Source organism: Poromitra crassiceps, assembly GCF_964638095.1.
Source record: "Poromitra crassiceps genome assembly, chromosome: 17".
Lineage (NCBI taxonomy): Eukaryota > Metazoa > Chordata > Actinopteri > Beryciformes > Melamphaidae > Poromitra > Poromitra crassiceps.
In genome coordinates, this window is record NC_139635.1 from 29,830,989 (window position 1) to 29,848,483 (window position 17,495).

Sequence of the window (17,495 nt, forward strand, 5' to 3'; positions counted from 1 at the left end):
GAAATCTATCGGCTGTATTTTAATGTAAGTTATTACGTGACGTCATTAAGGATTTTGCAACGTGGAATGGAAAAACAACGGGGGGAATGAACACCTACACCCTTTGCAGTGAGCGAACCGGGCGGAAGTTGACAGGAGGAACTGGCTTGCCATTGGTGCAAAGTTCCCGGGAAAATTACGTCGCTCACCGGTTCGCGCCAGATCTGCTGCAGTAGGACGTACACACAAGAGACTGGTAAGAATAGAACGTATTCAAGTTTAATTTATAAAGTCCTTGGCGATTTTTATCTAATCAAAGATCCATATATATTACACAGAAGCTGCTTTCTGGATCTTGCATGTAGGTGTTGTTTGCGCGCTTATTGTTTTGAGTGTAAACTAAAGACAGTTCAGACACTGGGAGTATGGCTTATTGTTTTACCAGCAGCCACATGTCATCACTGCGGCAGACTTTGCAGTTGAGCCTGTTAGCGTCGCTTAATTTTGTAAGTTTTTATCCATTTCCTTTCTAGAACTGACAACGATGTCTTCCCCAACATCAACTCCTGGCGGTCGTAAACGTGAAAGGGATGGCAACCCATCAACTCGTAAGTTTACATCTCTTAGCTAGGCTTCAGCATCTCACAGTGCCTAACCTTAGGGGCCTTGTCAAATCCTCAAGGTTTTGACCGTTATGCCATGAAATCTTAAATGCACTTTCAAGTCCTCACATTCTTGGAAAACCAAGCCTGGAGAACCTCGCAAAATGAGAAAAGGGAAAAGTCATTAAGTTAATTGTGTTTCTTGAATAACGTTACTGTCAAATGTCACTAAACCTGTGTCTGCATCTGGGACAGTCTGGAGCAAAACATTGCTATTTGCAGCCTTTTTTTCGATAGTTAAAAGTAATATTAACCCAAAGTGAACAACAGACTATGCTTAACTTAGTGTAGTTGATGCTTACTTTCATTCAGTCTCATTAATATTTGGTCATGGAGTTTCATCTATAAAAAGGATTGGAAACCCTGTAATGTTAAGTGTTAGTTGAGACCTTGTGATTGTAGATGTTGTTTATCATCACTCTACTCTAAACTCTCTATGGAAAAACGGCCTTGTTTTCACATTGATCACCTTTCTTTTTAGTTTATTTATCCAATGTGGGTTTGAAATTCTGTCAGCCCACAGAGGAGCATGGAATCCTTCAACTGAAATCCAAATATGAAATTCACCAAGATTGGGAGTTTGCAATGTTTTTGCAGAGCAACGGTGTTATTAACTTGTCCTTCCTCTCATGTGTAACCTCAGCCGGCAGCGAGGGCCCCATCTCCCCTCCCTCCCAGCGGCGCAGAGATCAGGACTCATCCAACGCCGACCTGCTGCCCATGATGCCCACCTCCCCACCCACCGACATGCCCAGCCCCGCTGTGGCCCAGGACACCTCTCTGTTTTCCAGCCCGCGGCGCTCGGGTACATACACTTTCCTTTTTGAATCCTTTTTACACTAAAGGACCACAAGTATGCCCTATTTGATTCATTGTTTGTTGTTTTCTTTCAGAATCTCCTATGGAATTGTTCATATTGTGGCTGTATCAATAATATTACTGAAAGTGAAATGTGTTCTCGAAATATACTTTTACATAATCATCTAGCCTTTTACATAATAGCCATTCCTTTTGCTGGAGACCAGCTGGTGGTGCTTTGGCCCTCTGTTATTTGTGGTATTAGTCACTGCAATGTTAATGAGATTGTAATTTTCAGGGATGTGATTCTTCCTGATTAACCAGGAAATCCTGCTTTTTTTTTTCCGAGCTGAAAATGTGACTCATGTGAATCATGCAGATCCATAATATAATGCGCCATGCTCTGCGCTCCGTATATTTCTCTGCATTTTTGTCCTTTGCCTGAATTTTAACCTTTTGTTGTGACACACTGCTGATTATGTCAGCATATTATGATAAAAATACAAAAACTGCAAATTTTCTTTTTCTTTTAAATAGTCCAGCCCAGTGAAGTGGACATGAGCTCCCCTCTGCAGTACGGGACCCCCAGCTCCAGGGTGGAGGGGACGCCCCGCAGCGGTGTGCGTGGCACCCCAGCCAGACAGAGACCTGACCTGGGATCAGTCAGGAAGGCTCCCCAGGTGGATCTTCACTCTGAGCCGGTCAGTATATGGGCAAAGTATATTCAGAAAATTATCATTATCATTTGATTCAACTTTATATTTGACTTATTTCCAGAGAAAGCATAACAAAATTGGCATTTTTCTCTCTCTCACACAAATACAGCCACACAAAGTAAACAGGACTGAAAATCAAAACAATGGCCGCTAACAGTGCTGTTCATTCTCTGTTCCCAGCCAAGTGCCGATGGTGCAGTGGCCAATGAGCAAAATGCAGGACAGAGGCTGGTCATCTGGGGCACTGACGTCAATGTAGGAACCTGCAAGGAGAAGTTTCAGGTATGAAAGCAGAAAGTAATCGTACCGTCAAACTAATCCAAGATCAAAGCTATTTTCATTTCATAAGAGTTGAGTTAGTGTTTCAATGTTGTGTGTGGTTTTGTTTCCAGAGGTTCCTGCAGAGGTTCATCGACCCGACCTCCAAAGAGGATGAGAACGCCGGTCTGGATCTGAATGAGCCGCTGTACATGCAGAAGCTGGAGGAGGTGCTGCACTGGAATCCTATCTCTGTTCTCTCTCTCACTGTGGGCTCTGTTGCTCAGATGTTTTGGGTGTTATTGATTAGGCCAATCTATAATACTCACTGGTTTACATCTGCAACTTTATACAACTTTAATGAAGAATGAAGCTTAACAATAGTTCTCTTTTTGTTGTCTTATAGATCAGTGTGGTCGGTGATCCTGTACTGAATGTGAATTGCGGCCATATCCAGTCCTTTGACGCCGAACTTTACAGGCAGCTCATCTGCTACCCACAAGTAATATCCCTTTATTCACATTCATCTTTTATTTTCATGGTGTGACGACACCCCCCTCCCCCTTTTCTTCTTGATTTAAATAATACTTTCTCAAATGGTTTCTCAAATGATTGTCTGACATCTCCCATCTCTTCATCCGTTTGTCAGGAAGTCATCCCAACCTTCGACATGGCCGTCAATGAGCTTTTCTTTGAGCGTTTCCCAGACTCCATCCTGGAGCACCAGATCCAGGTGCGCCCGTACAACGCCCTGAAGACCAGAAACATGAGGAGCCTCAACCCAGAGGGTGAGTGGACTCATGAAGCTCTGGAGATCATTTCACCAGATAGCAAACATGCCATACTAATGATTACTGCCAGTTGAAATATATTATAATGATGTGAATATTTGAGCTGCATTATTATTACATTACATTACATCACTAATTAATCGATTAGTTGTCAACTATTAAATTAAACCCCAACTAAATTTATTTTGATAGTCGATTACGCTAATCTGTTTGAGTGATTCTTTAAGCAAAGTAAAAATTCTCTGATTCCAGCTTCTTAACACCTTAAGTGCCATAGCCGAAATAATTCGTCTTACATAATCCAACGCTTAAGTGCCAGAGCCGAGTTTACTCGTCTTAGATAAACATTTTTTTTTTTTTGACGGTGGGACATCAATCAACAACTTTTACATCTTCGAGATCACTATTGGAGCAAGATAATGTGTATAATCTATTTTACCGACCCACTAAGTGTTGACAGTGCTCCCCCAGACGACCGAAATCAAAGAAAAAACTGCCGCGGGACCAAGCCGTTCAAGGAAATGCCATGGCGATTTTACAGTAATCCACTGTCTTGCCTGAGAGCGGCCGCGCACCGGCAGCAGCACACAGAGAGCGGAGAGCGATTTGCAAAATAGATCATAGGTGAAACACACTTTGAAACAGCTCAGAAAGGCCAGAATCAACATCTGCCCATCGCCCACGCATTCCCCGGCCCATCTTGACTCGCACAAGGAGCGTCTGCACGCAGGCAAGCAGGCAGGCAGGCACACAGGCAGGCAGCAGCAAAAGCGCTTCTGACACGCCCGCTGTACAGCCAGGAGGAAGGAGGAGAAGACACACGGAGGGAGGAGTTAATGAGAGGAGTGAATGAGAGGGGTGTTTCCTGTTGTTATGGAGGAAATTACTGTTCAAAACTATTGTTTAGAATGTCTGACGGTCTTACTGATGCCAAAAATGAATGGTTAAAGTGACTGTTTCACAAAAAGCCATTTATCTCTGAATAAATTTCCAGACGCTGAAACCATGCTGTACTCAACGGCTAATATCTACATAACTACTAACTCTGCAAACTAACTCTTTTAGACAGAGAAAGCACACATTCTATTAGTTATTTTTAGATGATTGGTGTTCATGAATTCTTAACAGAAAAGAATCCTCGGCTGTCTCTAAAATGAGCCAGAATCGTCAAAAACACCCCTGGCACAACTTACCTACAGGAATGAAAACATGGCTGGCATTCAATGTGTTAAATGTGAATATTTTCTGGTTTCTTTACTCTATGATAGTAAATTGAATAGCATTGGGTTGTGGACAAAAGAAGACGTATGAGGATGTCATCTTGGGCTTTGGGAAACACAGAACGGCATTTTTCACCATTTTCTGACATTTTACAGACCAAACAACTAATCGATTAATCGAGAAAATAATCAACAGATTAATTAAAATAATCATTAGTTGCAGCCCTAGTGAAGATTCCACCATGGTTTGATACGTGAGGTGTCCCCCCCCTTACCCCTTCCCCCACAGACATCGACCAGATGATCACCATCAGCGGCATGGTGATCCGCACCTCCCAGCTGATCCCGGAGATGCAGGAGGCGTTCTTCCAGTGCCAGGTGTGCTCCTTCACCGCCCGCGTGGAGGTGGACCGCGGCCGCATCGCCGAGCCCGCCGTGTGTCGCAACTGCAACACCACCCACAGCCTGGCTCTCATTCACAACCGCTCCGCCTTCTCAGACAAACAGATGGTGAGCTCGGGTGGCGTCGCGAGGTTGTTAATGGGGCAGATTGCTTACAGTATAGTCAACAAGGATGGCCAAATGTTAATTAGTGCAGTGTTGCTGTTTATGAAGGCGAGGCAGTCTGTTCACACCGTGCCCTTTGCTTAAAACAGGTCAAAATCCAAGAGTCTCCTGAAGACATGCCCGCCGGTCAGACCCCTCACACCACTATCATCTACGCCCATAACGACCTGGTGGATAAAGTACAGCCAGGGGACCGCGTAAACATCACTGGTAAGCTGTTGGCAGGCCTGTAGTCCAGTCACTATGTCCAGTCTCGAGTCCCCAGTGTTTGAGTCAAAGTCCACCAAAGAAGAGTCCGAGTCCAGTCCCCATTACCTGAGTCCCAGTCCGGCGTTACTGAACATGAGCATGAATCCAGATATAGGTGGAGCACATGTGCTTGCCCTTGCACGAAATTGAAAAAGGCGTGATTTTTATAGCTATCAATGACTTATGCAAATTATTATAGCTATCAATGTCTTATGCTAATTATTATCGCTATCAATGTCTTATGCTAATTATTATCGCTATCAATGTCTTATGCTAATTATTATAGCTATCAATGTCTTATGCTAATTATTAGGGCCTATTACAAAAAAGTCAAGTAACGAATCCAAGTACTTTACTTTACTTTATTGATATTTAGCAGACGCCTTTATCCAAAGCGACATACAACAGGATTACAACACAGTACAGCAAAAATGTAAAAACAGCAATTTAAATTAAAATATATTTACAAACAAAAGAGCATAGGACAATAGAGGGTGGAGCTAGAGAGGGTTTACAGGGGGGCAACATGAAGACTGAAAAGATGTGTTTTTAACTGTTTTTTGAAAATGAGTAGTGATTTGGCCGTTCTTATTGCGGAGGGGAGCTCGTTCCACCATTTTGGTGCAAGATGGGGAAAAAGTCGTGATCGGGAGCTGTTAAAACCACGTGGGGGGGGAGGGGCAAGGCGTGCTGAGCTGGTAGAGGGTCGGAGTGTGCGATGAGGGCTCTGGAACTTGACCATAGGTTGTAGGTATGGTGGAGCTGTGAGGTGAACTGATGAGTATGCCAGAACAAGTGTTTTGAATTTGATCCGTGCAGTGATGGGAAGCCAGTGAAGTTCATGGAAAAGCGGGGTGATGTGGGAGAATTTTGGTAGGTTGAAGACTAGACGGGCTGCAGCATTTTGTATAAGTTGGAGTGGTTGAGTGGCAGAAATAGGGAGACCGGCCAGTAAAACGTTGCAGTAGTCCAGACGTGACAGAATGAGTGACTGAATGAGGAGTTGAGCTGCTTGTCTGGAGAGGAACGGGCGAATTTTACGAATGTTATAAAGTGCGAATCTGCAGGACCGGGCTATTGCTGCGATGTGGGAAGTGAAGGACAGTTGGTTATCAAGAGTGACTCCGAGGTTTCTAGCTGTTTGTGAGGGGAAGACAGTAGTGTTGTTGAAGGAGATGGAGAGGTCAGTTACAGGACAGTCTTTGGCAGGGAAAAGGAGAAGCTCGGTTTTTGCAATGTTGAGTTTGAGGTGGTGGTTGGACATCCAAGTGCTAATGTCTGTGAGGCAAGCCGAGATCCGTGATTGAATTTGAGTGTCAGAGGGGGGGAAGGAAAGGAACAGTTGGGTGTCGTCGGCATATGAGTGATATGAAAAACCATGGGATGTGATTATGTGGCGGAGTGAAGTCATGTAAAGAAGGAAGAGAAAAGGACCAAGGACAGAACCCTGAGGGACACCCGTGGAAAGAGTGCAGGGGGTCGAAAGGGATCCTCTCCAGGAGACCTGATAGGAGCGGTGGGAGAGATAGGAAGAGAACCAAGAGAGTGCAGAGCCAGTGATACCCAGGTCGGAGAGAGTAGTGAGGAGAATTTGGTGGTTGACGGTGTCGAATGCAGCAGATAGGTCGAGAAGAATGAGAACTGAGGAGAGGGAGGCAGCTTTGGCGGAAAGAAGAGACTGAGTGACGGAGAGGAGTGCAGTTTCGGTGGAGTGGGCGGGTTTGAAACCAGATTGGAGAGGATCGGATAGGTTGTTCTGAAAGAGATGAGTGGAAAGTTGATTTGATACTGCACGTTCGAGTGTTTTGGAAATGAATGACAGGAGAGAGACGGGACGGTAGTTCTGAATGACAGTGGGGTCGAGGGATGGTTTTTTCAGTAGGGGTTTCACCCGTGCAGTCTTAAGTGCAGTCGGAAAGACACCAGAGGATAGAGAGGAATTAATGAGGGAAGTGAGAAAGGGGGAGATGTCAGGGGAGATGGATTGAAGCAGGGAGGAAGGGATGGGGTCAAGAGGGCAGGAGGTGGCACGGTTTGATGAGATGAGTTTCAGAACTTCTTCGGAGGAGAGGGGAGAGAAAGAAGAGAGACAGGAAGTAGGGGGTGGAGAGATTTGGTTGATGATGGGAAGGACTGGGGGTGGGAAGGATGAACTAATGTCTTGAATCTTTTTGGTGAAGAAGTTTGAAAAGTCGTCAGAAGAGAGGGAGGAGGAGGGAGGGGGGGACGGGGGGTCGAGGAGGGAAGAGAAGATGGAGAACAGTTTGCTGGGGTTGGAGGCAGAAGACTGGATTAGGGAGGTGAAGAAGGAGGTTTTAGCCTGGGAGACAGCGGCAGTGAAATTGGAGAGGATGAGGTGGTAGGCTGTGAGGTCGGTGGGGTTGTGAGATTTGAGCCAGGTTCGTTCAGCTGCTCGGAGTTTGGTGCGGTGAATTCGGAGGGGTTCAGTTAGCCAGGGGGTGGGGGGTGAGGATCGGGCGGGTTTGGTGATGAGGGGGCAGAGGGAGTCGAGGGCAGTGGAGAGAGAGGATAGGAGCAAAGTGGAGGCTATGTCAGTTGAAAGAAGAGAAAATTGCTGGGCTGAGGGGAGGAGGGAGAGGGCCGCAGAGGAAAGGGTCGTCGGAGAAAGGGATCGGAGGTTGCGACGGGTGGTGATAGAGTGGGTGGGGGTTGGCTGGGTGGGGGGGCTGGAGATCGGAAGGGAGAAGGAAATGAAATAATGGTCAGATATAGGGAGAGGGGTGACAGTGAGGTTGGTGGTGGAGCAGGAGCGGGTGAAAATGAGGTCAAGTAGGTTTCCAGCTTTGTGAGTGGGGGGGGAGACTGAAAGGGCGAGGTCGAAGGAGGAAAAGAAGTTAAGGAAGTGGGAGGAGTGAAGAGTGGATGTCTGTATGTTGAAATCTCCCATGAGAATCAGTGGTGTGTTATTTTCTGGGAAGAAGGAGAGGAGGGGGTCAAGTTGTTCGAGAAATAGGCCAAGGGGTCCGGGGGGGCGGTAGATGGTGATAATGAAGAGTTTGACAGGTAAGGAGACAGTGACTGCATGGAATTCGAAACTGGAAGTGGATAAATGGGGGGGAGGTGTAACAGTGTAGGTCCAGTCCGAGCAGATGAGGAGTCCTGTCCCCCCTCCGCGTCCTACGGCTCGGGGGGTGTGGGAGAAAGAAAAGGCGGAGGAGAGAGCTGCGGGGGTGACGGTGTTGCCAGGTATGATCCATGTTTCAGTGAGGGAAAGGAAGTGAAGGGATTGGGAGAGGGCGTGCGCTGAGATTATTTCCGTTTTGTTAACTGCTGACTGGCAGTTCCAGAGCCCTCCTGCAAAATTAGAAACATTACAGGACTGAGGGGGTGTGGGAGTCGGTTTAATGTGAATGTGATTGTTTTTATTTATACCCTTGTTGGAAGAAAAAGTATTGGCATGGTGACATGAAATGACAGGGCGGCGAGGGTAGGATAAAATTGGAATTGAAAGTGCAGCAGGGCTGCTAATGGTGGGAATGCAGGGGGTAGAATTAATGGCGGGGCTTAGGTGGTGTGTAGTGCCAGTGAAATTAACAGAAGTGATAGTGATGAGCGGGAGGGAGGGAGAAGGAGGCGCAGTGAGATTATTTGGCCAGCAGGGGGAGCCAATGCAGTGATGAGAGAGGACAGGAGAGTAGAGGGGAAGTTGACCGGAAGTGCAGGGTGGGCAGGCATGAACCGCATTAAATGGGAGGGGGGTATGGGAAGCAGAGCTGGAATGTTGGGCAGGGGCTAGCTGGGGAAACCGTCAGTGTAGATTAAAAGCAATACAATTGATAAAATTACTGGCTAGCGTTCTTGTTCCTTTCTGATTAGGATGCAGTCCATCATATTTAAAAAGGACCCACTTATTCCAGAAAGTGTCGAAATTACTAATAAAATCAACGCCAGTAGCAGAACTATAGTTTTGCATCCATATGTGCAGATTAAAAGCACGACTAAAATATTCTAAACTCTTGGACATGGGGGGGATGATGCCAGACATCGTCTCAAGTAGTCGTCTCCAATTTCCGAGTGCGAATGCATGAATGCTCCAGTCCAAGACGAGTCCTGAAAATGAGTTCAAGACTCTGACTCGAGTCCGACTCGACTCAGCTACAACACTGGCTCTGTTAAGGCACGATTTCTATGGTGTTGCAAGTTCTCTACAGTGACAGAAATCGCAGATTGTGCCACTCAGGAACAGCCATTTTTAATTGCCTCCCGAATGCCCCTGCAGGCATCTACCGAGCGGTCCCCATGCGCGTGAACCCGCGTCAGAGCAACGTGAAGTCGGTGTACAAGACCCACATCGACGTCATCCACTTCCGCAAGACGGACGAGAAGCGCCTGCACCGGCTGGACGAGGAGGCGGAGCAAAAGCTCTTTACCGAGGACCGCGTGCAGACGCTGAAGGAGCTGGCAGCCAAGCCAGACGTCTACGAGCGCCTCTCCTCCGCCCTGGCGCCCAGCATCTACGAACACGAGGACATCAAGAAGGTGTGCATGAAGGAACGATGTGTAGTCTTGTTCAACAATATTACTACAAAATGTATGGGACGATGCATCGTGGGGCAGAAAAATGAATTTTGATATTTAGCTACATTATTCTGCTGTAGTAATCACAGATGAGATGGTGTGCCCATCACAGTTTCACAAGCTCTCCATCCAAATTATATCATTTACGCTTTGTAATTATATATTTTTAATTAACATTTGTGAGAGATTTCTGGCTCAGAAATAAACATAATTCTCTACAGTCAGACTTTTATTTATTGTTCTAATACATTATGAACCCTTTATCTTGTATTGGATTGTATCGCAAGTTAAGCATAACCACGTACCATCTCAAATCATAAAGATTTGGTGTTAGTAGTGTGACTTGCTTTTTGCAGGGTTCCAACGGTTCCTTGAAATCCTTGAAAGTTTGTGAATTTGAGGGGGTGGGGAGATCAAGGCCTTGATTTTTTTTATTTTTTTTAACAATTGGGCCTGAAAACTTGTTGAATTTGATGTCTAAGGTGGTGTGGGGACCCTGTTTTTGAGAGTGCTATTTTTGATTGGGACCTGCGAGTAACGTGTCATCCCCTCGTCCCCCAGGGCATCTTGCTGCAGCTGTTCGGCGGCACCCGCAAGGACTTCAGCCAGACGGGCCGGGGCAACTTCCGCGCCGAGGTCAACATCCTGCTGTGCGGCGACCCGGGCACCAGCAAGTCCCAGCTGCTGCAGTACGTGTACAACCTGGTGCCGCGCGGCCAGTACACGTCCGGCAAGGGCTCCAGCGCCGTGGGCCTCACCGCCTACGTGACCAAGGACCCGGAGACCCGGCAGCTCGTGCTGCAGACGGGCGCGCTGGTGCTCAGCGACAACGGCATCTGCTGCATCGACGAGTTCGACAAGATGAGCGACAGCACGCGCTCCGTGCTGCACGAGGTCATGGAGCAGCAGACTCTCTCCATCGCCAAGGTGGGTTTGAGAAAGCTTCAACATGTACAGGCGGACCTGGATTGGGCGGCATAAGATACAGGGTTGCATCCTCGAAAGCTGGTGAATTTGAGAGAAGAAAATCAAGGCCTTGAAAGTTTTTTTTAAATAGACGCATAGAAATGGAAAGTGCTTATTGAAAGTGATTGAATTTATATATTTTGTGCAAGAATATAAACAACAGAGAAATTTAAGTTATTTTGATATATATATATATTAGGGGTGGGGGGAAAAATCGATTCACCTAAGTATCGCGATTTTTAATGTCACGATTTTTTGAATCGATCTTTTATTCCAGAATCGATAATTGAAAAAAAAAAAAAAAAATTGGGTGCTTGCAGTCAGGCCACTCACTGAACAGCAGGCCAGACGCCGCCTACTGATTTACTAGTGGTTTTATTACTTTATTAGTTAGTCTGAAGTAATAATTACACTTCAGGGTTAAAGTGGGTGCATCTCATTGTAAAATTGGACTTCAAATGGCCCAAATCTGGCTTCAAACGGCCCAAATTGGGCTTCAAACGGCCCAAATTTCACGCGTGTCGGCCCATATCGGCCTGGCCTGCTTGGTATCTAATGCCCGGCCTGAATTATGTTCCCAGTCCGCCCCTGTTTTTAACTACCGTATATCGCCCAGCCCTACTCATGATATAATATACAGTCTCTAGTGTATGATTCAACTTTTCCCATGTTCTAATCTAGTGTAAAAAAGCAAACAAACTGAAAAAAGAAAAGAAAAAAATCGCAATAAATCGTAATATCGAATCGCAATAATCGTAGAATCGCAATACTTAAGAATCGCAATATAAATCGAAAGAATCGTGATAGTATCGAATCGGGAGATAAGTGAATCGCCACAGCCCTAATATATATATATATATTTATATATATATATATATTATATACTTATCAGTAAATAGGCTACCTACGTTCCGCTGTCTGCGTGTGTCTCTCCCACCGTCTGTGCGTCCTGGTTTCACGCGCTCTTTCACCCTCTTTTTAATTGTCTGTGAGCTTCTGTAAACCTCCTAGTTCTCATTATAAACCTTCTCAGTCTTACAGTAATTAACCTTGATTTGTATCTCAAACTATCTCGTGTTGGGTCATTGAATTTGAGGTATTTGGGCCTGGAAAGTGTGTGGGGGAACCCTGAGGGGAGAGACGGTAAAAGCTTGACTGCTTCTGTAGAGTGTAGAGCATCTTACAAGAGGAGAGAAGTAGGTGATGCCTCTAACTTTGCTGTTCTTTTTGTTATACCTTCAGGCTGGAATCATTTGCCAGCTGAACGCTCGCACCTCCATCTTGGCGGCAGCTAACCCCATTGAATCTCAGTGGAACCCCAAGAAAACCACAATTGAGAACATTCAGCTGCCCCACACACTGCTGTCCAGGTGAATACTGCCTGTCAGCACAATCACACTCAACCCCCATGTAACACTGTATTAATATTATATTGGTCATAAAGGTGTCAGCAGTTTTGTTAATGATTTTATCATTCAGGGGGGTCAGAATGGAATCTGTACACTGGACAGCCTCCTATGCAGAACTGCAGTGGTTACGCTTTGAGCACATAATACCACTGCAGTTGGAATCAATTAATTGTGCAGCTATTTAGTGAGCACGTTCTATGTTCCTCTGCGTGCTTGTTTGTTCTCTATCCGACGTATCTGTTGTCACTCATCTTGAGGTCATCATTCTTGCTCCATCAGATTTGATCTCATCTTCCTGATGTTGGATCCCCAAGATGAGGCCTACGACCGCAGGCTGGCCCACCACTTGGTGGCGCTCTACTACCAGAGCGAGGAGCAGATCGAGGAAGAGTTCCTCGACATGGCTGTGTTGAAGGACTACATTGCATATGCGCGCACATACATCCAACCCAGACTGAATGAGGAAGCCGGCCAGGCTCTCATTGAGGTAAACCTACTTAAAATACTGTTCGTTTTCTCTATGAGTTTCCATCCCAGTCAGATCACCTGGTACTCTTTGAGCTATATGTATAATCAGACGTCAATACCAACAGGCCCGGTACGCTTGACTTACTAGTAGCACTGAAATGATTAGTCTCATTAACCGGTTAGTTGATTGGCAGAAAATGTATTGATTGTAATTTTGAGTCATTTATCAGTAAAAATATCAAACATTTGCTGTTTACTGCTTCACAAATGCTCAGATTTGCTTGCTTTTCATATCATTATATATATATATATACCGTACTAGAAATTTTAGAAAAGTTGCGTGCTTCGCGCGCGCTCATTTCTAGCGTGCCTTGCATGCCTGTATCTCACATGCTTCGCATGCTCACCCGGTGAGCAACCGTGCTCTGCAGAGCCCCCGCTGAGGTTGATTTAGACGCTATCCATGTTTGTCCTCAGGCCTATGTGGAGATGAGGAAGATAGGCAGCGGCCGCGGCATGGTGTCGGCCTACCCCAGACAGCTGGAGTCCCTGATCCGCCTGGCCGAGGCCCACGCCAAGGTGCGCTTCTCTGACAAGGTGGAGACCATCGACGTGGAGGAGGCCAAGCGGCTGCACCGCGAGGCCCTCAAGCAGTCGGCCACAGACCCCAGGACAGGATTTGTTGACATCGCTATTCTCACGACAGGTGAGCAAGCCACGCCCTCTGGGATATTAACCACACCCTCTGGGATATTAACCACACCCTCTGGTATATTAGCCACACCCTCTGGGATATTAGCAGTTTGTTATACAGACATTTTGAGTCATGATGGTCTCAGCTTTCAAGCAATTATGTAATGTGCTTAGTGAGATTGTTGTAGGGTGGATTTTAAAGCCCATTAATGCGTGCACCGATTTCTTTTCACTCAAACTTCATATGAATTCCTAATAAGTCGTCGTCTTGATGTATTGGTGAGTAAACTAGTTGCTTGTTGTCTCATCACAGGTATGAGTGCCACAGCCCGCAAGCGCAAGGAGGATGTCGCCCAGGCTCTGAAGAAACTGATCCAGTCCAAGGGAAAGATGCCCGCCATGAAATACCAGCAGCTGTTTGATGACCTCCGAGGACAGTCCGAAACTGTAAATATTTATTTCCACCTACCTGTTGACTACTTTATTCTTAAACCAATATGAAATCAATGTGGGGGAAAATAGTGTTCAGAGGAAATAACAAGTTCCAACTTATAACACACCACTCCAAAGCACAGGACAGTGTGCCTCTCTAATTTGACTGTGCCAGTGCAGAACCATTTACCCTTATAATGCTGCATCATTAGAAACCGACCAACTTTCAACAGTGAAAGTGCATCTAAAAATACCTCTTGACGTGAATATTTATATATGAAGTGAACCGCTTACGGATGCAATAAAATATTATTTTAAATTGTATTTTAAATAAGGATACAATGCAGTTTTACATTCCTTAGAATAATATTTGTAAATTTCAGTCAATGTGGAATATTAAACTATATAGCCACTTCTTAACATGCAGTGGAATCCGTATTATAACCCGCTCCTAGCCGGTTGGCCTGCATGTTAAACAACAATTAGCCGGCCTACGCGCACTCCCGCGAGTCCGTATCTTATTCACCTCGCTCGCCGGTGTAAGATCCGGATTAGCGCAAAAGGAGCTGCAGTTAAACAGTGGCAGGTCATTATCCGTCTGAGTGGTCGGAATGGACTCCGTTAAAACGGCATGCAAAAGCGGAGCCGGGAAAAATAGATCATGTGTAATGGCAGAAATCGGTCCATGGTGACAGGCTGCCTGTGCGCGCATTTGGCACAGCGGCGAGATGAGGGGATGAAAAGCACACACCGGTGCGGTGCTGCTGTCTGAAGTGAATACAGTGACTGTGAGTACGGTAATACATTACACACGTTTCAGGTGCAATGTTATAATTATAATACACGACATTCCGATTATTGCACCATATCAGCCTTTTCCCCCCTCCTCCATCTCTAAATCGGACCAGTTGTAGGCTATTAGGCTACCTTTTTTCCTCTGCCTGTCGCGCTCACTGCATTCACCGCAGCCGGCAACGTTGCCACTCATGTTCTTTTGAATTGATAATCAGGCTCGTTTATATGCGTTGTAACTTCATGTTGTGATTTGCATTGACCATTGGTTGGATTTGAGCATACAGGGGATGGGATATGGGGCAGATCCCCATGCGTAATCACTGTGGCAGCTGCTGGTAACGGGGAATTGCGTTCAGGTGTGCGCGCCGTCAGACCAAACTCAACTTCAATGGAAACGCCTACAAGTCGCAAGTGTACATTGTCGAAGTTGGAGAAATATCGCAATTATTTTGCGAAAAACTGTAATGGAAACACAGCTAGTGATTGACGACGGTGCGACCACTATTTTGACTGCCTCATTTTGGCACAATGCCACCCCTCGTTGTCGGAATGGACTGTTAAAACGGCATGTTTTTGAATGGAGTTTGGTTACAAATTCGCTAAAGCTGTTTCCTATCACATTTCTTGTTTTCGATACATGCTACCGCGCCGCCCACGCCCACTGGCAGAAAAAACGGCTCATATCCAGTTGTTTCTTAACAAAGACCCCTCATGTTTAGAAAGGCAAAACCTGAAAATATCCTGGTCTCTCTAGCCTGACATGATCCAGATTTCATGTTTAACACATTCACTGCCAGCCGTTTTTTCAATACTGTAGGTAGGTTCTGCCAAGTTTTTTTTTTGAGGATTCTGGCTCATCTTTCAAGAGCCGAGGATTCTTTTCTGCTAAGATTTTGTGAACACAAATGATCTCAAAAGAACTAATAGAATGTGTGCTTTCTCTGTCTAAAAGAGTTAGTTTGTAGAGTTAGTAGTTATGTAGGCATTAGCAGTAGAATACAGCATGGTTTCAGCGTCTGAAAATTTATTCTGAGATAAATGGCTTTTTGTGAAATTCGATAGAACAGTCACTTTAACCATTTATTTTTGGCGTAAGACGTCAGACATCTAAACAATAGTTTTGAACAGTAATTTCCTCCATAGCAGCAGGAAACCCCCCTCTCCTCCAAACTCCTCCCTCCGTGGGTGTGTCTCTAGTGGCTTTGCAGCGTTTGTCACAAGCGAGGCTCTGCCTGTCTGTGCTGCCTGGCTGCTGGCGGCTGCTCTTTGGGCGAGTCTGCATGAGTCGTTTCGGTTGTGAGCTCAGCTGCAATGAAGCTGCGTGCGATTGTGGGCTTTCTGCCAGTGTTTCAAAGTGTGTTGCACGCATAATCTATTATGCAAATTTGCAATCCCCCACCGCCAGCTCCCAGCGCGATAATGCGCGAAAGCGAAAGCGTTTTCGCCAATCCATTTTACAGTATGATAATGGTTTCCTTGCGCGTTCCCCTGCAGTTTTGGCTTGGCTTTTTCTAGTCTGGAGAGCACTGTCGCCACTTAGTGGGTCGGTGGAATGGGTTGTACACGTTCGGTGGCTCCAAATTTTTTATAGGAGACGTGGGGGGCGTTGATCCACGTCCCACCATCAAATTTTTTTTTTTTTTTTTTTGGACGAGATATCTCGTCATTGGCAGTCAACCGTTGGTTTCTGCTTGACGAGATATCTCGTCATTGGCAGTGAACATGTTAAAAGACACTTATGAGATTATTTGTAGATAACTTTCTGTCAAGTGACAAATGCCATCCATATCAAAATTGGGTAAGTGGGCTCTGTCTGTGGCGGTGTCAGTCACGATTTGTGATGGAGGTGATGTCATAAATCATTGAATTATGATGTTATCAGTGATGTCGAGCAATTGTGATGTCATTAGTGATGTCGCCTAGGTGGGTGGGCGGTGTCTGTCCAGAATCTCCACCCGAGGAATCGAGCCTAGTCTTGTAAAAGTGTTTCCTGTAGTGACTTTGTGCTTTGTCACCTTGTGTTCAGGCGATCACCAAGGAGCTGTTCCAGGAGGCGCTCCGAGCTTTGGCTGATGAGGATTACTTGACAGTCACTGGAAAGACTGTTCGTCTACTCGCCTAAAGGCACCCTGCAATTATGTACAGTCTTCAGATTCAAACCTGTCCGTGTATTGACCACATTATGCTGTAAAAAATGTATAATAGAACCCCTGCATGTGTTTTTCTGAGGGATTTAGATGTGTGAATAGCCTGGGTTTTGGAGACACAATTCAGAATTACCACTGACTCATTCAATCTGGGATGTCGTATCATTGTGGTAAAAAAAAGAGCTTTGTCTGGCAATTAATATTATACAAGGTTTTTCCAAGCTAATATTTTAAAGTGCTTGTATTCCATGTCTGATGATTGATGATGATTGCTGTTGTATGTAGCGTGTCATACTGCACGCCTCAGTGCATCCCACATACATTCCTTTATTTGTCAGCTGCGGTTGACTTGAGAGACACACCTTAACTTGTGCTATGTAAGCAGTTATCTTTCATCTACTGTACAACTTTCACCATGTTGGAAACCCTGTTCAAGCAAGCTTGAGGCACACTTTTTTCGTCATTTTGTATGTTCCATGTCTCCAAATAATCCTTTAAAAGATGAGTACTTATTGCCAAACAGTTGACTTAAATTCTTTGTGAATCTTTGCAACTTGCATTGGCTACCTGTTACTGGGGGGAAATAAAATGTTTCCTACTGTCTCAAGATGTTTATAGACCGTTATGTGATAAAAAATAAATGTTGGGGTTTTGATGATTCCCACATAAGTTGTCCTGTCAGTCTCATTACAAAATGGAAAGCTCAGACTATATAAGTCCTACATTTAAACAGTTTGACTTTCATTTTAAACTATCATCAGATTCCCTGCTGAGAGCCTGAGTAAACCTGTACAGCTGTTTGGGGC

General features: G+C 45.4%; 1 protein-coding gene across 1 annotated transcript; it reads left to right on the forward strand.

Annotated features, from left to right (window-relative positions):
• The first annotated feature begins 201 nt into the window (after positions 1–201).
• On the forward strand, positions 202–17,305 carry mcm4 (minichromosome maintenance complex component 4). The gene is made up of 17 exons (XM_083653495.1): positions 202–235; positions 513–587; positions 1,285–1,446; positions 1,977–2,140; positions 2,336–2,437; positions 2,548–2,643; positions 2,820–2,915; positions 3,063–3,201; positions 4,714–4,934; positions 5,081–5,201; positions 9,481–9,740; positions 10,341–10,706; positions 11,988–12,115; positions 12,434–12,641; positions 13,100–13,328; positions 13,629–13,762; positions 16,569–17,305. Exons 2-17 carry the CDS (start codon positions 524–526, stop codon positions 16,662–16,664), a joined length of 2,586 nt encoding a protein of 861 aa, XP_083509621.1. The 5' UTR covers positions 202–235; positions 513–523; the 3' UTR covers positions 16,665–17,305.
• Positions 17,306–17,495: the final 190 nt, after the last annotated feature.